This window comes from Cornus florida, unplaced genomic scaffold (assembly GCF_030987335.1).
Source record: "Cornus florida cultivar Cherokee Brave unplaced genomic scaffold, ASM3098733v1 CherokeeBrave_3.0.0_Hap2_Chr05, whole genome shotgun sequence".
NCBI classification, from domain to species: domain Eukaryota; kingdom Viridiplantae; phylum Streptophyta; class Magnoliopsida; order Cornales; family Cornaceae; genus Cornus; species Cornus florida.
This window is the reverse complement of record NW_026775575.1, coordinates 100295553-100318815: the sequence shown is the minus strand read 5'-3', so window position 1 is coordinate 100318815 and position 23263 is coordinate 100295553. Positions and strand designations below refer to the sequence as shown.

Sequence of the window (23263 nt, the reverse complement as noted above, 5' to 3'; positions counted from 1 at the left end):
TTTTCTTATTTTTTTCTCCCTCTCTCTTTTTTTCCCATTTATGGAGATTATGATTCTTTGTTACAGAACCCATTCCAATCTATCTTTTTTACCCTTGTTTTGATCCCTTTTGTTTCACCTTTACATAGAAGATATGAACCATATTTTTCGTAGCAAAAATCATTTATGCTATATTTGGTGTCTAATTTATCTGAATATTAAATCAATTTTCATGATTTGTGTTTGTATAAATGCAAAAGGTAAAGTTTCTAATCGGATCGGATCTATCGGATCAAACATCCGATAAAATGAGTATCGAATATGGATTAACTAAAGAAGAATCCGTCCGATTATCAGATCGGATCACTCAGTTTGCTTATCGGATTCGGATCAGATTGACTATTTCCCCATGCCTAGTGCACTCTTTTAACACACTAATTTATTTTAAAATTTTGAATAAATTGCAATGACACCCCCTAAAGTATTGGTTAATGCCACTAAGCGGCCGATCAACGTTTTTTGGACATCAACACCCCAGTAGGTTTTAAAATCTTGCATGCACACCCATCCTGACATAAAAAAGACCTAAATGTTCTTTGACTATGCAACAATTACTCTTTAATTATAAAATGACCTTAATGTCCTTTTCTAGACTAATTTTAATGGACCAAATTCACACATTAGCACAACCCTTTTCCATCTTCGCGGCTTCTGATCGCACCACCATTTCCCATTACCCATTACTGACCCTCTCTCTGTATGTACTTGCTTGATATTGGTAACAACAACTTCGAGAATGCCAAAGAGATAATTTCTCTTAGAGAAGACCCAACAAGACAGATAAGCCAAACAAGATGAGCCATGAGATGAACCAATAATGACGTTTGAATAGAGAGAACTAAACCGTTGGTCATATTCCCCACATCACAAAACACTAACTTGGTGACACTAGTGCAGCGTAGACGGTGTCGCGACACCCGTACAGTAGGTGACACCATTGACACGGCAGAAGGGTCAATTTTAAAGCAATTGACGAGGAATGAGGGTGGGGACATCGTACCGGTGCACATATTTCCACGCTCCGACCACTAATCGTGAGACCTTTGCATTCGTGAACCTTCGATGACCAAAAACATACCTAGTTTGTACTCCCTCAACCTCTCCCATATCTTCACTGCCGTTACGACGATTCTTTGGACAATGAAGCGTCGGATCTGTGGTAGAGCAACATCATATCCTTGGTGCTCGGTACGTTGCCGATGATGATGATGACAGCTGAGGCCTCTGTTAAATTTAGGATGCGGAAATATAAGATATTGATGAAATAAAGAAAGAAAAGATTAAGAAAATAGCATATACAAGGTTTGGCATTAAGGCCTACATTCATGGATCAAGAGCCACTGAGGCTACATTTCTCTTATTGCTTATATTTCTTGATATGTTTACATTGTATTGATACACAATATATATGAAATAAAGTTATAGACAAAAGGAATAAATTAAGGAGGAAAGAATCAAGAAGTAAATCAAGGAGGAAAAAAAGGAAACCGAATATAATATATATGTATTATACATATATGTTAGGAAAAAAAGGGAAACAAAAGGAATAAGTCAAGGAGGAAAGAAAGGAAAACGAATATAATATATATTTCAATATTCTCTCGCAAACTCAAGATGGGTTTTTCGAAGCCAACTTGAGTTTGAAGAGGAAATCTTGAAAACGGTGGTGGAGCAAAAAGTATCCAAAAGGCAGAGAAATGGCCGGAACAACGTCGGGGAATAGTCAGAACAAAACCGAGAAAGGCCGGAACAAAGCTGGGAAATAGTCTGTCACCGCTTCGGAGTGTTGACTACCATCGGTGAAGGAGGAGCTCGTGGGCGCGTGTAGCGCAAGTAAGATCTACTCGCAGGAGCGAGCGTCACGTGGTCGCGTGAAGCGCAAGTCAGATCTACTTTGCAAGAGGGTCGGCACGTAACGGTGCAGGACTTCGCTTGGAAGCGCGTGGTTGATCGAAAAAAGAGAGAGATTTGAACCAAAAACAGATCAAATTTTATTGGGAAAAAAAAATGGCAGAGCTCCAAATGGAGCCACAAAGAAGACAACGCAAACTTTGGTGTAAACGATTTAGGATCATTGCTCTGATACCATGTTAAATTTAGGATGCGAAAATATAAGATGTAAAAGAAGAAGATGAAATAGAGAAAGAAAAGATTAAGAACACAACATTGGCACTAAGGCCTACATCCATGGATCAAGAGCCACTGATGCTACATTTTTTTTATTGCTTGTATTTTTTGATATATTTACATTGTATTGATACACAATATAGAGGAAATAAAGTTGTAGATAAAAGGAATAAATTAAGGAGGAAAGAAAGGAAACCAAATATAATATATTATATATATTATACATATATATTAGGAAAGAAGGGAAACAAAATGAATAAATTAAGAAGTAAATTAAGGAGGAAAGAAAGGAAAATGAATAAAACATATATGTATAATATATACTACGTATAATATATTATACATATATATAATATATATTTCAATAGCCTCTGGGTCAGAGGAGAAGTAACAACATTGTCTACCAAAGGTTGACGAAATTGGCGATAAAGACTCCGACGACAGTGAAAGACCGATCTACTACTGCCATCATACCACTTCGTCTACCTCATCAACGCCATCGGATTGCCTCATCCATCATCACTGTGAATGGATCTGATTAGGCTCTGTTGGTTTGATTTTAGAGTTTCGGGTTAGCAATTGGTGGTTGGTGGTGGTGGTAGGAGTTTGAAAGGCGGTGGTGATGGGGGTGGGGTAGGAAGCAAGGTTAAAATCATTATTTTATATTTGGGGAAGAAGATGAACCGATGAGTGATTGAGATCCGACAATTGAGGTTTCGACGGTGTAATGATTGGAGAGAGAAAAATAAAGAACAAGGTGTGTGGGTGTGGATAAGCTAGTTGTGGGGTGGAAGTTGCGATCTTGAGTGGAGAGAGAAAGAAAAAAAGGGTGGAGGTGCAAGTGATGGCGGAGGCGAGTTGTGGTATCATGGTGGGAGGTGCCAACTCAAGAGAGCTCTTCTCTCATTATTGTTTGTAATTTAGGTTTAAGGGATGGCTAATTTCGCCATTTGACATGCTTGATATTTTCTGAATAAAATTGAATTAAAAATTCAGGGTCATTTATGACATTTCAAATGGCAGGGGGTGTCAATATAAAAAAAATCGTTAACCAGCAATTGAGTGGCGTTAACCAAAACCTTAAGAGGTGTCAATGCATTTTATTTTAAAATTTTATAATGATTTATAACAAAATTCATCTATGTAAATTTAAAATATAAAATAATTAATATTGTTTTAGTATGGGAGTAATGTGATGTATATCCATAGTTAAATTTCAAAGTTTGCCACTTGATAAATAGTTTCAATATACTTTTTGTGGGCAGTAACTAGAGAGAGTCGTAGGTCATTTGAAAGGTATTTTCAACATTAATTAAGGGTCAGTTTGGTAGAGTGGAAAGGGAAGGGAAGGTGATTGAGGGGGATTAAAAATTTGTGTTTGGCAAAAATTGTTGGAAGGGAAGGGAAGGGTTTGGAGGATTAACTTGTGCCTTCAACAGTAAATTTCTTAACCTCCCAAAAATGGGAGGAAATGAAGGGAAAGGAAAGGAGAGGCTTAGTGTGTGATTTCAGATGCCAATCTTGCCCTTGATTAGTTGATTTAGCAGTTGCAGAGAGAAAGAGGAAGGCAAGCTTGAGAGTTGAGAACTGCGAAGCTTGCTTGCGAACGGCGAACGGCGAACCTGAATTGGAACAGCGGGCGATTGAAACTGATATGGGTTTTGATTTTTTGAACAATCTGATATGGGTTTTGATTGATATGAGTTTTGATTTTTTGAACAATCTGAAATGATGCCGATATGGGTTTTGAAGTTTTGATTCTTGTAGACAAATATATAAACTAAAATATATGGGTTTTGAACTTCTGATTCTTGTAGTAGTTTGTAGTGGCAGAGAGAGAGAGAGGTTCGGTGTTGAGAACGAAAATAGAGAGATGGAGTTGAGAACGAAAAGAGAGATGGAGTTGATTTGCCCTAAAAAATGGAGGATGAAATGATTTGCCCTAAAAAAAAATTTTCCTACGAGACAAATATATATATATATATATATATAAATTTATATTTTAAAATATAAAAGGGCATAATAGTAAATTTATTAAAATAATTCTCCTTCCAATCCTTCCCTTTCTTTCCCCAAACATGATTATTATCATTTCCTTTCTTTTCCTTCGTTAATCAACCAAACACAATACCAAATTAAAATTATCCTTCCCTTCCCCTCATAACTAATATTATTCTTCCCCTTCAAACCTACCCTACCAAACATAACCTAATAGAACGACAGTGGTATACTTCATGATAATGATAACAAATGTAAATGTATATTTATTGATAGAACAACCCATTAATTCATTTTAAATTTTAAATGGATTGAATTGCACTAATTTTTATTTATTATTAAAAAGTTACAAAATACTCCTACTACTACTACTACTACTATTATTATTATTAATTTTTTCCAACAAATACTCTCAATTTATTAAAAATTACAAATTACTCTCAATTTATCAAAAGTTACAAATTACCTCATTTGGTAGTCAAACATTGGAAATTTAATTTTAAAGTGGTCACCTGCAAACGGATCTAACACATAAACTAAATATTTTGACAAAAATATCTTTATGCATGCAATAAACACTCTTCTTATTTGTAAAATCAGATAAATAGGTATATGTAAGTGTATTTTTGTCAAACAATTAACCCATGTGTCACTTGCGTGGCCACATTACTAACACGGTGACACCCAATGTCCAGTAATTTGTAACTTTTTGATAAATTGAAGGTATTTGTTAAAATGCCTTTAAAATAGAAAAACAAAAAATAAAATCCACAGTTGTTGTGCTATATCAGTGATTCAGTGTTGATTATCATTTATATAGACATCATCATCATATTAATGGACAGCTAAAAAGCCTAAAATGCATATAAAACAATCAATAATTAAAATCTATTCTACGGAATTTTTTTTCTTATCTAACTATGGAGTATTTACCATCTCTACAAATCTCTTTATTTTTTATAATAGTTTATATTTACAAATTCATGAACTCTCTTTAATATTCTAGGATCCTTCCATCCACGACTCAAGAACATTTCAGAATTCCTCACACAAATGTGAAAGATTTTATATTTTTATATTCATTATTCTCTTATGTCGTATAGACGCTACAGCATTGTGTGTCACCCGCCTGCCATTCTCTGTGCATCTTGGCCACATTATTAAATTAAAGGCTCAATATTGCTTAAAAGGATTCAAATAATCCCAAATGAACAGTATTGATACACTCTCAAAGTTGCTGCCAAATTGGTTAAATGAAAGGATCTATTGAAGTCCTTATATCCAAGTGCTAAGTTGCTAACCCATTGAAGTCCATTTGCAGAATTGCACAAACAATAAAGCCAACGCCCCGGACTTATATATTGTGGACGAGGGAATTCCATATTTTCCTTTCCCAAACAGCCCCTTAAGATATGGCCAGAAACAGAGCACCACACACAGGCTACCTATGAACTCCCCTATCCCACACCCATTCCCATCATTGCAAACTCGTCCAAACCCTAACACACCGATGGCTAATGCCATCAAGTGCACCATCAAAATAGTGGTGCCCGGGATGAAAATGGGGGACTCATTGTATGTGTACCATTCAGCATTGGCGGGGACATTGTTATCATCATCACCACTAGTTTGCTCTTTTTGTGTAACTTCAAACACGGTCTCTGATAGACCTAAGAGTTTCAGTATAACACTTAACATTCCAAATAACCATGCTGACATCGCGTTCACTCTCCACATTCTCTGGTTGTTCCACCATTCGCGTATTGACAGACCAATTTGAAGATATTCTGATAGGGTGTAAAGGTTGTAGATGACAAATATCGAAACCGGTATCAATATGGCCGATTCTTGAACCTACAAGAATAAATCAAACTTATTGTGTTATTCGAATTTTAAATTTAAAATGTATTTTATTGTCTAAAGGTTTATAGTCTAGTGATTCTTTCTACTTTTATTAAATAAAATATCCAGAATTTAAGTCCATAAGACAAAGTGAGCATGTGCCTAAACAAAAGAAAAACAAAACTTATTTACCGAAAATAAAAAAATAAAAACAAATAATTCATTTCGTAGATATGGTTCCAATCCGTGAGAGTTTAACAAATAATCTTGTGTCATTTTTTTTTACACCTAACACTTGTCTGATTTAGAATGTGTCAAAAACTAACTTGACAAAAATACATGTTTTATTACATTCAGTTTTAATTGTAAAAACAATTTACAGGAATTCAGAACGAAAAAAAAAAAAAAAACATTTTCTTAACTAATTATAAAAGAGAGTTCTTGAGAATTTTTTTTTTTTTTTTAATTCAGTTTTCATAAAACAATAATTAGAAATTATCAATCAAAGATATGCAATTTTTTTTTTTAATTTTTTTTAAAAAAATTGTTTTATGAGAACTAAACCTAAAATACCCATTTTGTTGCAGCGCTTGTTAAACTCTATATGCTAGGATAATAATTGACCTGGTGGATGGGTCCAATGAATAATTTCTCTAAACAAATAATGATTAAGGATGGAGGATTGTGGTTGGCAGGGGCAGAGCCAGTTCAAATTTAGAGGGGGTCTTAGTCCCGCCCACTATATTATTATAGTTATTTTTTAAAAAAAAATTTACATATATGTAAAAATTTGTTTATAATGCCTCCTAAAATTATTTTAGTTTCTAAAATTTTTTCCTTGAATTCCACGTTCCCTCTTTATATTCTTTTAATTTCCTTATAAAGGTAAAATTTTCCTTCCTTCTAATTCTTTTTCATTCTAAAGTTACGTTATTCTTCTTTCTTTTTTCTTCTTCTTCTAGTACTTAAAATTCTTCTTCTTCTTCTTCATATTCTTCTTTTCTTTTCCTTGTTTATATATATATATATATATATGTATATATATTTTGCAATATGCCCCTAAATTGAAATCCTTGCTCGGCCAGTGTTTGGTGCGCTTACCTTGGGCAAGAAGTGTGAGTTGGTGATGATAGAAAACGCAGGTAAAACAGCATAGCACAGCTCTGGAATTGAACGTAAGGGCCAACCTAGAATCCACATGTATGCCATCCATTGCCTGAACTGGAGCTTACCCGTGAGCGTAGCAATCAATGGGCTCCTTGGGCTGATTAGGATTTCTAGGAGCCCAGTGGCCCATCTCTTCTGTTGAATCATAGACGAAGGCCAACTCGAAGGTGCGCACCCTAAAAATGCATCTGGCTTAGGATTAAATAAGGCGGATCTCCAACCCTTCCCATGAATGGTAAGTCCAGTGAGAATGTCTTCTGTTGTAGATCCATATAACCAACCAACCTGCAAAGTAGTTATCAAATCACACTCTATTATAATTATCATATATATATATATATATATATATACACACACACATATACATGGCCAATCATACAACATGACCCTCTCACCTGTGTACCCCAACTGGTACCATGTTCATAGACACAACTTGAGACCTTGCAGGCTGCCTCCATTAATGAAGTTGAATGATCGAGTTGAGTATAAGATTTCCCATTCAACCCTAAAAAAATCTGAGTAGCTGATTTGTTGAACGCCTTTGAATTTCCAAATCTTTTCTCCAAGTATTCATCACTCAATTTACCTAATAAAGCAAGGCAATATTGCAGAAAGTGTAGCTCATTTAATAAAATTGATTTGGCCAAAAAAAAAAAATTGTGTAGCTCATTTTATATTTTATATATATATATATTAAAAGAAATAAATAGGAAGAAGTACTATACTTGAGAGTTTATAGTTAATTCAAGTACCATTAATTTCTTTCTCATCCGGTGATAAACCATAAATAACTTTTCTTCTATGAAAACATCCAGTTCCACCGTAAAATGGTCCTTGAATCCCGGATGTTCCGCTCCCAATATACTGTTTTAGACATTAAAAAAGAATTTAGAAGTTTTCTTATATTAACAAAATAATAATAATAATAATTTTTTTTTTGGATAGATTTTTGTAATTAAAATGACAACTTTAATTAATTACTTACTTCATGCATAACCGTCAATTGATTTCCAAATGGATCATCCTTTGGTGCATCATAGAAGTGTTGGGGACACTGAACGAATGCACAGTCCCTTTCGTTTTTGATACCAATGTGCAAACACATTGCATGAAGAATGATTTGGGAATTGTTGACGAACATGTCACAGTCTACATTCAGCATGAAAGGAGCATTTGTCATCACTCCAGAAACTCTCGTCTGTTCATGATGTTGATCATGCCAATTTTGATCCGAAAATTTATTAGTAACACATTAAGATGAATTATTAGTAATAAATTATGCATGAGTTATTGTCCTCTAAAATGTGGCCATCCATCAGTTTTCGCATGGATTTGATGTCGAAACCGAACCGTTTGGAGAACTCCTTGTATTGAAGACATATGTTGGATTCGAGATATGGGGGTGAATAAAGATTGTGGTGGTTAAGGTGTCTGGCAAGGATTAGGGTTTGAAAATTGACCTGATCAATCGAAGACGCAGATGCAGATACCACAACCAAGCTTGAAAATTAATAGGATTTGAATTCATAATTAGGACTTAGATGTGGTGTTTGAGTTGCTGCTCGCGGCGGTGGAACCCACCAGAAGAGCTTTGGTCGCCCCTAAAACGATGTCGAAGCTAGGGTTAAACCTTAGCCACAAGTTCAAATATTCATCTGTAACCAGATTAGGGGGATAATTCATGCTCGCGGGTCATAATCGTGTCGTGTCGATCTAAGGGTATTCTACTAAATAACTTAACCCGAACACGACTCGTTTAATATTCGTGTCAGAGACTCTCAATACTAACCCGACCTATTTGTTAAACGGATTACACGTGTAACCAGTTTAATGACCTATTTACTAAAACAAAAAATTATATTAGTTAAAATTTTAATAATACTCAATCAAACAATAAATACTAGAAAAATATAAGTTACAATCCAATCAAATTATTAAATAGTCTATAGTTTACAAAAGAGTAAATTGTAAGACACAAGTTTAAATAATTATTTTGGAACTTAAATATAAATTTATTTATGACACATATATTTAAATAGGTACAAACGGGTTACGCAGGTTGAACCACCTTAATCCAAACACGATACGATTAACTAAACGGGTTAACCATGTCGACCTGTTTACGACCGAACCCGTTTAACTCGCGTCGTGTTGCCAGGTTATGTCAAACTTTGCCACCCCTAAACCAGATCGACTTCCTCTTCCGACCTTATCCCCTACCGCCATCGCCGCTGGCAAAATAGCACCACCACCTTCTTTCTATCATATGTCTTGGAAAATCAATCACAAACCCAAACCCAATTGAAATTCTACCACTCCCAAACCCAACGAAAACACATGCATATCCAAAAAAATGCAATCGTAGAGCCATCATTCACTCGAAAAAGGATTTGAACCACGACGTCGATGGTGGAAAAGGCGAGAAGTCGAAGAACATGTGATCGCATAGTCATTTTTCCTTGGGGAAGGAGATTCGAACCTCTACGGTCATGTTCGATTGATTAGTTTGTACTTAGTTGTGTGAGAGCAATGGTTGCAACGGAGAACTTGTCGGCAGACCTTCCTAAGCTTGTGGACTAGTTCTTCGAGAGAGACGAGAGGGTTGAAGTGGTGGAGAGGATGGAGAAACAAAGAGAGGAAGAGAAAAGAGTACATCGATGCTGAGGAATAAGGTTGATTTGGGTTAGGGATGGGGATTTTTAGGAAACTTTGTATTTATGGGTATGTGCATATATTAATAGAGAGAGAAGATGGAAGAAGCTAGGGTCAATGGTTAAAGAGAGAAAGTTAGATTGGCTTGTTGACGGTGGTAAAGAGAGAGTAGGAGAGGACGACGCCATTTTAGTAAGCGTGCAATTGTCTTTTAATTTTTCTAATCAACTCAACTACCGAATTGAGGTAAACTGCAACAAAACAATAGTTTAGGGATTTTTTTGTAGTTCAAGAGGGTTTCTTGCAATATAGTTCAAGTTTTTTTTATTTTTTATTTTTATATGAAACTTTGTGTGTGTATATATATATATATATATTCAACAATGGTTGTGTCAAGCTCATAACACACTTCATAATTCATAATTGCATACATGTAATCCCTGTCCTACATGCATAAGGTAATTATCAGAAAAAAATTTGAGTTTTGAACTACCGACCTCCTGAGTTAAGAGCATCCAAGTGTGTGTGTATTGTGTGTGTGTGTGTGTATATATATATATATAGAGAGAGAGAGAGAGAGAGAGGGAGTACAGACAAAGATTTCGTAAATTAGATGTAATTAAATTCCTTGTCGTGCTGAAAAACTCTTACCAGGACATTCATTGCGCCAGCTTTGAAATGATGTGGATGCTTTGGATGTTTCTCTCTTGATATGTAGACCAGATGTGGCAATCTATTTGAATCATGATTCTCCAGTATAACCTGTATTAAGATGAGACACTTTTCAGTACGAGGACTTATTCTATTTTTGTAAATACTATTAACCATTTTTACAATGAATAACTGAGAAAATACTACTTTCTTGTGGCTCCTGCACTTTATAGTTATACAAACAGTGTCGTTTGAATGAATTTAAAAACACTCTTTATTGTCCAAATGGAGATATATAAATCAAATCTTGAAACTTCCATTTCAAAGTAGAAAGATATACCACTTGGTTAAGCTCTTAACTATTTCATAAGTAACATATTCTAAACAAATCAATACTAGATCTATAATAATGGAAGGAGCCAATTAAGGGGTGGGGGGATGTGCTAAAATTGTAAAACTGCCCCTCCTTGATTATATATATATATATATATATATATATATATATATATATATATATATTGTTAGCAAAGGACGACCCAGGAATTTTGTTAGATATATATATATATTGTTAGCAAAGGACGACCCAGGAATTTTGTTATAATCAAGGAGGGGCAGTTTTAAAAGTTTAGCACATCCCCCCACTATATAATGATAGACTGTATGTATACCTTAATTATTGTTTGATGGTTTGTGCCTTCTATATTTGAGAACACTGCAAAGTCCCCAGTTAGGTCGCATGGCAAGGACCTTGTAGCAGCATCTTCTACTTTTTGACTAAGCTGTTTATATGCATCCTACAAACAAACAAACAACCGACACACAAATTAATTTGTACATATATTATTGTCAATACTTATCTGCATCTAACAACTTTTGTTTGTATCTCTTAGAAAATCATGACTAATTACCCTCCATTTTTTGCCAAACAAACACATGTAAAAATGTTTAGCATAAAAAATAATTTTCGACAAAGAATATGTTTTACATGGAAAGAATAAATAATAAGAAAGAAATTTCAAAGACTCATTTGAAAAATATATAAATAAAACCAAGAATCTGAAATTAGTAGGATAAATAATTTCTGCACATAACTCCAACCATGAATATTAATTACCTTCATCTTCTTCCATTCTTGCTGGAACTCCATGGAAGTATCATGGGCTAACGACTCGGTCTTTCTAGAAAAGTATCGAAATGGAGCTCTAATTTGAACTTTGTACTTGTTACAGAAAGGAACCCAGAGCTTTGCAAACTTGGAAGCTTCAATTAGGGCAAAAAAAGTGAGAGGGGAAGCGCCATCGTCGGAGACATAGCAAGCCAACTTGTTAGCTGGATAATCTAATGCTAACAAGGATAGAACAGTGTTCACAGTGATGATAGGTGGTTCTAGTGCAGGATCCGCTGTTGTAACAAAAATGTCCACTGGAGGGAGCTCCGCAGCCCTGTTAATTAAAAACAAAAAAAAAAAAAAAAATCAAAACAACACCACCACACACATACATATATGTTATACCATTGCAAAACATGTTCATATATATATATATATATATATATATATATATAAACACAAGTGTGTGTACAGTGTATATATGTAGATAAATTTATAGTTTGTATACCATTGCTTGAGTCTTTCAGGGTGTGTTATGAAATCCACTTGATTCCATTTAGTGGTGAGGGTAAGAATCCACACGAAAGTGAAGAATAGCTCGCAAAAGAAGGCCATGAGCCAAGAGACGCCATGGTGTTCGCGGTTAAGAAGACGATAGATAAGAAGGGAGATGAGAAGGAAGAGGATAATGAGTTCCACAGCTCGTGGTATCGTGTTTTTTCGACGAATTCGTTCATGTAGAGGAAGAGAGACTGGACTGGCCATTGAAGAAGATTGCTAATTAATTAAGAGTGCTGTGATATAAAACAAACTAGAGTGCTGGTGTGTGTATTAGTAGTACTGTATATGAATATTAATGTTTTTATATGAATAAAAAAATAAATAATAATTTTGCCTTCTCGGCCTCTATTTTGCACGAGATTATAGATTTGTATTATGTGATGAACAATATTTTGGTCCAATATACGGTTAAATGAATTTTATTCAATTTGTTGATATGAATTAATAAATATTTTATATTTAAACATGTATTTTAAATCTTAATATTTATTTTAAAATATTTATTTTAAAGCTATTAAATCATATTAATTGATACATCCGACCCAAACATTATTCATCACAGTTGTTTTAGATATTTTGAACCACTTCAAGGTATTGGACAAAATTCATCTATTCTGAATTGACTGTGTGATAGCACAGTGTAACCCCACCCAAACTCGCAACGCCCTCGTTGCGGTTGGGCCACCCTTGCCTACCCGGGTGGACTCACCTCGACGCCTTTCGGGCCGGGCGCTTGGCGTGGCACCGGATCAAGGACTGGGTTTGGCTCTGATACCAACTGTAACGGGTGGGCGCTTGCCCATTTACCCAAAAGCTCGAACTGTTAGGTAAGACTGCATACCCACCCATTTATACTCAATCTCTTTCCCATCCGATTTCGATGTGGGACAAAATGAGCCTTGTTACACTAACGTATGGAATTGCCCAGTCCATCCGCATAATATGTGGACAAAATTTCTATTATTATTATTGTTACTTTCCCAAAACAAAAAGATTTCTATTATTGTGGTGCAGAAAGCCTATCCTTTCTGCATCCTATCCCCTAGGGTCACGTGTGAAATAAAGAATCAATAGACATGTCAAACAACATGTCACATGGGTTATGATTTCTCACGCAGATTACATTGCACATGAGGCACATTAATTGGATTGGTCAATCTTGAACAAACTGTCCAAAAATGAGCATTCTGTATCAACCTACCCATTCAGTGAGCACCATGCCGAATCTCTCTACCATTTCCTTCATCTGTCCACCTTCGGAGCCACTGGACTGAAACCGGGTGGTTGTTGGTGTAAACATCAATACTCTGTTCTCTTTGTTCATCCACACTGGGTGGTTGTTTTAGTTCAACAGATGCGTGTATGGGCCCTTAATTGGCCACATGTTTTGATTGTATTTGTCTGGGCTATGACCTCGTGGGCTTGTTCTCTGTTTGGGTCCTTCATTGGTTTGGACTCTGTCTTTTGGCCCTTTGTACAATTTCCAAAATATACAAATTTTACCTTCCAAAAAAAAAAAAAACACAAACAAACTTAGTAAGAGGCTTCCACTTCGGCCCAGTGGTGACTTTCTAGACTTTGGTGTGTGCTTTGCAAGTACAAGGTCTAGGTGTTTTTTGTGACTAACTTTTACTATTCCTGTAGTGTCTTATTCGGCCCGGGTGGAAAGGCTCTCGGATTCGTGCCTTCCCAAATACACCAAGTTAATAAAAATTTTAAAAAAATTAAAAAAAAAACACAGCAAGAGGCATATTAAAATTCACTCTCTAAAACTTTTATCTAATTTAACTATCAACTATTTACCTTCTCTACAAATCTCTCCGTTTTTATTTTTTAAAAATATTTTATAACTTGTAAATTCTTGCACTCTCTCTAATGTTATAATGCTATTAGATCCTCCAATCCACCGCCCTAGAAACTCCACAATTTTTTACACAAATGTGAAAGACTCTATATTCAACTCTCCTCTGATGCCATGTAGACATCATGCATACCCTGTAAAATTAAAAGTTCAATATGAGATTCAAAACTTTACAAATTTGTTAATAGAATTTTGATCCAAAATCCTTTTTTTAAATGAATAAATCATGCATTTAAAATTTAAATTAAAAAATAATTGAATATTATATTAACAAATATCTAAATTATCAGTAATGGCAATCGTTCAAATTGCTACCAAATTAGTTTTAAATTAAAAGATTCTCATGAGTCACGGTCCTAGAAAGAACAAAATTTTCAGCATGGAAAATAAAAAAATAATCCATCACATTCACCATCAGTGCAAAGAATAATTTTTATATTAAACATGTGATATCATTCACATATTGTAATCTCATTGTTGTCCAAAGTTAGATTAATGGGCTATTTTTATATCCTCGATGCGTGCATATTTTAGTTTCAAAATTAGCTGTTTGAGTGGAGATGATTCCCTGCATAATGGATCACACACAAACACACGCACACACACATATATATTAATCAAAGTGTTACGAAACAGTTTGATTAATATATATGGAGTTAGTGCAGTGGAATGGCATTAAAAGAAGGGACGACACCATAATTGAGAGCGCTGATATTATGAGCATTGGCACGTGAGCTGCGCTGCTTTTGACTTCAAGCAATTGCTAGTACTGTACGGGTGACAAATTTTTTTTTTACACCTAACACTTGTCTGATTTAATCATTTAGAATGTGTATACATTCAGTTTGAATTGTAAAAACAATTTACAATAATTCATAATGAAAAAAAAAAAACATTTTCTTAAATAATTATAAAAGAGAGGTTTTGAGAATAATTTTTTTTTTTTTTTTAATTCAGTTTTCATAAAACAATAATTAGAAATTATCAATCAAAGCGATGCAATTTTTTTATTTTAATTTTTTAAAAAATAGAAAATTGTTTTAAGAAAACTAAACCAAAAAGGTATAAAAATTAGAATAAATTGTTTTAAAAAAAATAGAAAAAATTGTTTTTTAAAAAAAAGGTATAAAATTTAGACATAGATGATGTGAACATGAATGATCTTGCTTTAATGAAATTGTTTAATAAAATAAAATAAAAAAGAAATAATTAGAAATGGTTTCGAGTTTTCATTGGGTGTTCTTTATAACTAGCCTCCATTATTCCTGCAGTGCCTTATTTGGCCCAGGTGGGGAGGCCCTCGGATTCGTGACTTCCCGAATACACCAACTTAATAAAAAAATAAAAAAAAACTTGGTAAGAGACATATTAAAATTCACTCTCTAAAACTTTTATCTAATTTAACTACCAAATATTTACCATCTCTACAAATCTCTCCATTTTTAAAAATATTTTATAACTTATAAATTCTTGCACTCTCTCTAATGTTATAATGTTATTGGATCATCCAATTCACTGGTCTAGAACACTCCATAATTTTTTACACAAATGTGGAAGACTCTATATTCAATTCTCTTCTTATGCCATGTAAACATCATGCATACCCGTAAAATTAAAAGTTCAATATGAGATTCAAAACTTTCCAAATTTGAATTTCGATTCAAAACCCTTTTTTTATACGAAGAAATCATGCATTTAAAATTTAAATTAAAAAATTATTAAATATTATATTAACAAATATCTAAATCAGCACTGATGCATTCGTTCAGATTTCTACCAAATTAGTTTTAAATTAAAGGAATCTCATGAGTCACGCTCCTAGAAAGTACAAAATTTTCAGCATTTCAAAAATATATATGTTTTTTAAAATATATAACCCGTAACATTATTGCCTGCAAAGAATAATTTTTATATTAACATGTGATATCATTCACATATTGTAATCTCATTGTTGTCGAAAGTTAGATTAATGGGCTATTTTTAAATCCTCGATTGCGTGCATATTTTAGTTCCAATGTTAGCTGTTTGAGTGTAGATGATTGCCTGCATAATGGATCTCACACACACACCCACACACAGATATATATTAGTATATAGAAATTTCCTGAACTTTTAAAAATGCAAAAATATGCAAAAAAAATTACAGATCACCCCCATTCAGTCAAGGTCCGACAAGAAATAATCGTTAAATTTGAATGAATTTTTTTAAAAAAATGATACTACCTTTAAAAGTATGAAAGGACAAGAGTGCCCTTAATTTCTCTCTCTAGCCCTTAGTTTCCAAACAGTTAAGACCCCAATAACCCTTCCTTATAATGACCAACAAAGCCAAACACGGCTTTAATCAAATTTCCCCAAATCATGCAGTGACGACGAGAATGTCGGCTAGCTCGTGAGGATGCCCGATAAGGCAGCAAAGAGGGTTTACGGCGAGCTCAAAACGGTGAGGAAGCACGGATTCAATGGACTTCAAGCAATAGGTCTAGAGGCGCCTTAACCATTTTGATCCACTGAAACCCCCTATTTTTCACTAAAATAGAACAATCAAAATGGAATCCTCTGGTCACTGGAGGCCTAGAATAGAAGCGAAAATGGGATCTCCACATTTATTTCAATTCTAAGTCGGCAAACTCTCCAAGCCATGACCGCCACTGGGCATCTACAGAGCAAATTATACTCCTATACATACAGTAACTAGCCTCAATTATTCCTGCAGTGCCTTATTTGGCCCAGGTGGGGAGGCCCTCGGATTCGTGACTTCCCGAATACACCAACTTAATAAAAAAATAAAAAAAAACTTGGTAAGAGACATATTAAAATTCACTCTCTAAAACTTTTATCTAATTTAACTACCAAATATTTACCATCTCTACAAATCTCTCCATTTTTAAAAATATTTTATAACTTATAAATTCTTGCACTCTCTCTAATGTTATAATGTTATTGGATCATCCAATTCACTGGTCTAGAACACTCCATAATTTTTTACACAAATGTGGAAGACTCTATATTCAATTCTCTTCTTATGCCATGTAAACATCTTGCATACCCCGTAAAATTAAAAGTTCAATATGAGATTCAAAACTTTCCAAATTTGAATTTCGATTCAAAACCCTTTTTTTATACGAAGAAATCATGCATTTAAAATTTAAATTAAAAAATTATTAAATATTATATTAACAAATATCTAAATCAGCACTGATGCATTCGTTCAGATTTCTACCAAATTAGTTTTAAATTAAAGGAATCTCATGAGTCACGCTCCTAGAAAGTACAAAATTTTCAGCATTTCAAAAATATATATGTTTTTTAAAATATATAACCCGTAACATTATTGCCTGCAAAGAATAATTTTTATATTAACATGTGATATCATTCACATATTGTAATCTCATTGTTGTCGAAAGTTAGATTAATGGGCTATTTTTAAATCCTCGATTGCGTGCATATTTTAGTTCCAATGTTAGCTGTTTGAGTGTAGATGATTGCCTGCATAATGGATCTCACACACACACCCACACACAGATATATATTAGTATATAGAAATTTCCTGAACTTTTAAAAATGCAAAAATATGCAAAAAAAATTACAGATCACCCCCATTCAGTCAAGGTCCGACAAGAAATAATCGTTAAATTTGAATGAATTTTTTTAAAAAAATGATACTACCTTTAAAAGTATGAAAGGACAAGAGTGCCCTTAATTTCTCTCTCTAGCCCTTAGTTTCCAAACAGTTAAGACCCCAATAACCCTTCCTTATAATGACCAACAAAGCCAAACACGGCTTTAATCAAATTTCCCCAAATCATGCAGTGACGACGAGAATGTCGGCTAGCTCGTGAGGATGCCCGGTAAGGCAGCAAAGAGGGTTTACGGCGAGCTCAAAACGGTGAGGAAGCACGGATTCAATGGACTTCAAGCAATAGGTCTAGAGGCGCCTTAACCATTTTGATCCACTGAAACCCCCTATTTTTCACTAAAATAGAACAATCAAAATGGAATCCTCTGGTCACTGGAGGCCTAGAATAGAAGCGAAAATGGGATCTCCACATTTATTTCAATTCTAAGTCGGCAAACTCTCCAAGCCATGACCGCCACTGGGCATCTACAGAGCAAATTATACTCCTATACATACAGTTTTACACACAATAGAGAGAGAAAAGAAAGCTTAAAGAGAGAGAAAGAAAAGATCAGAGAGAGAAAACAAAAGAAACGGTCGTCGGCATCCATGGCAATTGGCAGAAGTAAAATAGACACACAGAGGAGAGAGGGAGCACATCGATGAATTGTTGAACGTCGCCGCGAGATTTTGCATCAACAAACATTAAACCAGTCGATGCTCTCGATTTGGGTTTTACCGAAACAAGCAATTGAGTCTCAATCTGAACCATCAAATTCGGCGTTCCGATGAAGAGTATGAGGGTGTCGGCGGAGAGGTTCTATTTGGGTTTCAAACCCTCTGTTTCATTCAAACCCTAAGCACACGACATATATACACACACACACACACAGAGATAGAGATAACATATGAGGGTGTCGGCGGAGAGGTTCTATTTGGGTTTCAAACCCTCTGTTTCATTCAAACCCTAAGCACACGACATATATATATACACACACACACAGAGATAGAGATAACATATATATATACACACACACAGATGGAGAGATAAGGTGGGCAAGATTTTTAATTTTTTTTTTAATTTAGGAGAAAGTCATGAAGAAGAAGATGAATAGTCAGTCGTGAAAAGAGGGTTGTGTTTGGGTGTATTAGTTAATTAGTTAAGGTTGTGTCGGTGGTGGATATAAGAGACGTGTCGCAATCTTATTGGTTAGTTAGATTTTGTTTGTCACGTCAGTAAGTGAAATTCAGATTATCAGCCAACTGCGTCATTTAATAAAAAGGGCAGCTTCGTCTTTTTCTTTTTCCGGTGGCGGCAAATTGCAACAAATTAAAAATTTAAGAGGTTTTTTGTAATTTTAAAAATTAATTGCAAAATCCTAATAGTTCATATAATTTTTTGCATTTAATCCTTATATGTGTGTATATATATATATATATATATATAATGGTATCTTATCTTGATAGACTAGAAGCATACTTTAGTGTTAGTGCAGTCGAATGGCATTAAAAGAAGGGACACCATAATTGACAGCACTGATAACATGAGCATTGGCACGTGAGCTGCGCTGCTTTTGACCTCCTGTGCATATTCAATTGCTAGTACCATACTGGGTGACAATAAGCGTCACAATTCGCCAAATGTAAGTTATTCTATAAAATAGAATACGATTTATTTAATATTCTTGTCAAAACTCTTAATATTGATATATAATCATTTTAATGATTTATTTATTAAAAAAAATTTATATTATTTAAATTATTAATAATACTCTATTAACATAAACATTTAAAAAATATATGTTTCAATCTAACTAAATTACTAAATGATCTTTAATTTACAAAAGAATAAATTATAATAAACGAGTTTAGATAATAATTTAAAATTTTAAATATAAAATTACTTATTACACATATAATTAAACGAGTATAAACGGGTTACACGAGTGTTCGAATCGTGTTGACAAATCGTATTAAATTTTATCACTCCTACATTCGACCGCCATCACGACCACTACATGAATTGATTTAGCATGTTAAGATAAATTTTGCCGATAATCAGCTGCTTCAGATGAAAATCCATTGTGATTTGTTTCGAATTTTTTTTGAATCGGGTCTTGGGTTGGGCACATCCCATGTATTGGACTGGTCCATAGATTTCATTTTGTAGTGCTACCTAATGGGCCAACTTGGCTCACTAGTTTTTTTTTTTTTTAAAAGGTAAGGCAATTAAAAATTGGACCAATTTCTCGATTTAAGCGTGTCAACTTGGCTCACTAGTTTTATTTTCTCCTTTTCTTCCAGCTCCGTACATTTTCACCTAGGGTTAGTTTGGTTAGCGTTAACTAACTAGAAAGGAAAAGGAACGGAAAATTTTTAAATTATAAGGAAAATTTTTTAGGAAAGTAATATTCCCGCCCGCGAAAATTTCATTTTCGCTAAATTAGGACTCCTAATAAAATTACAATTTTTTGACTTTTTAAATTAGGACTGTATATATATATATGTACGCATGTATATTTTTATTCATAAAATAATTATTTATATTTTTTATTATCCTTGTTGCATGATGTATTTTACTTAGTATTGAATTCATGAGCGTAATTTTGGTATATAAATCATTTTCTTTTCACTTTCTTGCTAACCCACCAAATTAATGAAACAACATTTTTCCAAAAATTTTTACAAAAAAATCATGCTAACCAAATACATGATAGCAACATAATTTTTTTTTCTTTTACTTCACTTTCTTTTCCTTTCACTTTCCATTATCAATTTCTGGCTAACCAAACCAACCCCTGTGGAAAATGATACTTATACATAAGTATTGAATCTATTTGTCTAGTCGAGTCTGTGTGTCTGTATACTTGGATATGACAATTCACAAATCTCTCTCTTTTTTTTCCTCTCCATTATCATCTTCATCGAATAGGAAACCAATCTCTCTCTCATCAAATTTTCTCTCTCCTCTCTTTTCCTTTTTTCTCTCATTTTAATCATCTTCGCTGCAATAAATTACAATATGCCTCTTCCATTAGGCATCTCAATTGTGTTTCTCACACCATCAGAACTGATAAACCGATGATGAAAATTCCTATATGGAAAGAACATCGTCACAACATATATAGGGATACAAAATTCTAAGTATTTTAGTAACTTTTTATGATGAGAAATCTGATTAATTATTTTTGATAAAAAAAAATAAAAATAAAAACTATATGGAAGAGAATGGATGTTAATAGAATCCAAAATGGTTTTGTGAGTATTGTCCTTTGATTTTTGAGAGAGACCGTATAATCCATTCGTTTTATGGGTACAATCTTTCCAACACCATCTCTCTTACTAAAATTTTATCATCCTTTTTTTTTTCCTAAATTTTATCATCTTATTCTTTTTATATAAAATGAATGGAAGGAGAAAACGGAGATTAGAGATACTGACATGGTAGGAGTTGACTGGGAGCTTTTGTTTTTCAGTGTGTATATCTTATAAATATTTGTTTTTAATTTTCTGTTTTAAATTATCATAAAATTACTTTATTTTTTCAAATCAGAAAAATCATCAATTTTATCGAAACCATGAGTTTTTTCTCCATCTACAACCTTCAAACTCAAAATTTTCTGTGTCTCAATAGACCTAAGGAAATAATAAAACCCTAATAAAAAGTTTTGTTTCTTAGCCATTAAGAGTGATATAGGTGGATTGAATAAACTTGAGTCTCCATCTACAACCTTCAAACTCAAAATTTTCTGTGTCTCAATAGACTTAAGGAAATAATAAAACCCTAATAAAAAGTTTTATTTCTTAGCCATTAAGAGTGATATAGGTGGATTGAATAAACTTGAGTCGCTAGCGAGAATTCTGCGACAAAACTAAAATATAAGTGGTCTGAAATCAAGTTTCTTCTCTTCTGAAATTGAAGCGAGGGGAATAACTTGTACAGTGTCCCCACATGCATAATATATTGATGGGTGAATTGTAAATAGTCCCCCTCAACTTTCACCAATTAACAAAAAATTTCCCTTATAAATTATTTTAGCAAAAAACACCCCTTAACTTTTACAAGGGAGTACTTTAACTGGTGTCTGTTGGGGTTATGTTTTAAACAAAAATAGCCCTTAAACAATTACCGTCAACCATTTTTTTTCCTTCTACTTTCTCTCTCTAACCTTCCAATCTTCTCCACCTCCACCATCGCCACCACAATCACTTTCTTGGTATATTTTCCAGCACAAACAAGTTGATATCTTGCTTCCCAACAGAAATACTGGTGTGTACCTTCTTTCAATTTTGTGTGTGTTGCGTTTTATTCTTTCTATATTTATGCATAGATTGAGGGTTATATATTTCTGGGCTTTCTCTAATTGGTTGGAACCTAGATTTAGAGCCTGTGAGATCTGAAACTAGAAATATAACCAATTGGGACGACTTGAAATAGATGCGTTCGAGGGTAAGAACTAAAATTGGTTTCTTATTGATGTATTTGTTGTTCTTCTGTTGAATGAAGTAAGTGGATTTGAATTTCTGGGGAAGAAATATTTTATTTATTTATTTTTATTGTTTTTGGTATAGATAGATTTCAACCGGGTGTTGTAAATTTCTAAGTCCTATTTAGTTTGTGGGTGGTGTTGAGATGAAAATAGAGGTAGGTGGTATGGGGGGTTTGGCGTGGAATAATGAAGAAAGGGCCTTGTTGCTCTGGTTTTGGGCACTCAAGCTTTTGATTATCTTATGTCAAGTTCGGTTTCTGCCGAATGCTCTTTAATGGCAGTTGGCGGTGATGAGAATTTGCAGAATAAGCTCTCAGATCTCGTGGACTAGAGCCTGCAGTGAGATGTGAAAGTAGAAATATAACTAATTGGGACGACTTGAAAAAGATGTGTTGGAGGGTAAGAACTAAGATGGGTTTCTTATTGATGTATTTGTTGTTCATCTGTTGAATAAAGTAAGTGGATTTGAATTTCTGGGGAAGAACTTATTTTATTTATTTATTTTTATTGTTTTTGGTATAGATAGATTTCAACTAGTTATTGTAAATTTCAAAGTGTGGTAGAATTGGGATCAGTTAGATCCATACCAGAAAGCTTGGAGGTATTGCAGTCAATAGAATCATCCTTCTCGTCCCTTGGCTCACTCATCAGGGCCAAGCCGATGATGACTGTACAGCACACCAGTGACAAGAAAGATGAAAATGCCCATTTCTCTAATCTGGGTTGTGGTGGCGATGGTGGAGGTGGGTTGTGGTGGCGATGGTGGGATGGAGGAGATTGAGAGGTTAGAGAGAGAAAGTAGAAAGAAAAAAACTTGTTGACGAGGGGAACTTATTTTCGTTCAAAATATCACTCCTTAAACAGATAGAAGTTAAAATGTCCACATCATAGTTGTTTTTTTTTTTTTTTTTTTTTTTTTGGCGCCCGCTAAAATAAATCATAAGAGAGGTTTTTTCCCAATAGGTAAAAGTCTAGGCAGGTTTTTTTTGTAATTATTACGAATTAAAAAGGACTTTTTAAAACTTTGATAATTAGGCTGTCACATGAGAAGAATCGTAGATTCTACTTAGAAAATAGGTCTAATCTCTATGTTTGAGTATTATATATATATATATATAAATCGCCTAATTTTTGAGAGAGAGAGAGAG

The 23263-nt window shown here is 34.0% G+C and overlaps 1 protein-coding gene across 2 annotated transcripts; it reads right to left on the bottom strand.

Annotated features, from left to right (window-relative positions):
* Positions 1 to 5197: 5197 nt before the first annotated feature.
* On the bottom strand, positions 5198 to 12424 carry LOC132307976 (cellulose synthase-like protein H1). Of its 2 annotated transcripts, XM_059805903.1 has the most exons (9): positions 12093 to 12424; positions 11591 to 11918; positions 11145 to 11270; positions 10477 to 10587; positions 8159 to 8371; positions 7926 to 8037; positions 7569 to 7759; positions 7108 to 7458; positions 5198 to 6018 (listed from the first exon to the last, which is right to left on the bottom strand). In XM_059805903.1, exons 1-9 carry the CDS (start codon positions 12347 to 12349, stop codon positions 5461 to 5463), a joined length of 2247 nt encoding a protein of 748 aa, XP_059661886.1. In that variant the 5' UTR covers positions 12350 to 12424; the 3' UTR covers positions 5198 to 5460. The 2 variants fall into 2 exon arrangements, with proteins under 2 accessions (XP_059661886.1, XP_059661887.1); XM_059805904.1 differs by lacking the exon at positions 8159 to 8371.
* Between the last annotated feature and the right edge of the window lie 10839 nt (positions 12425 to 23263).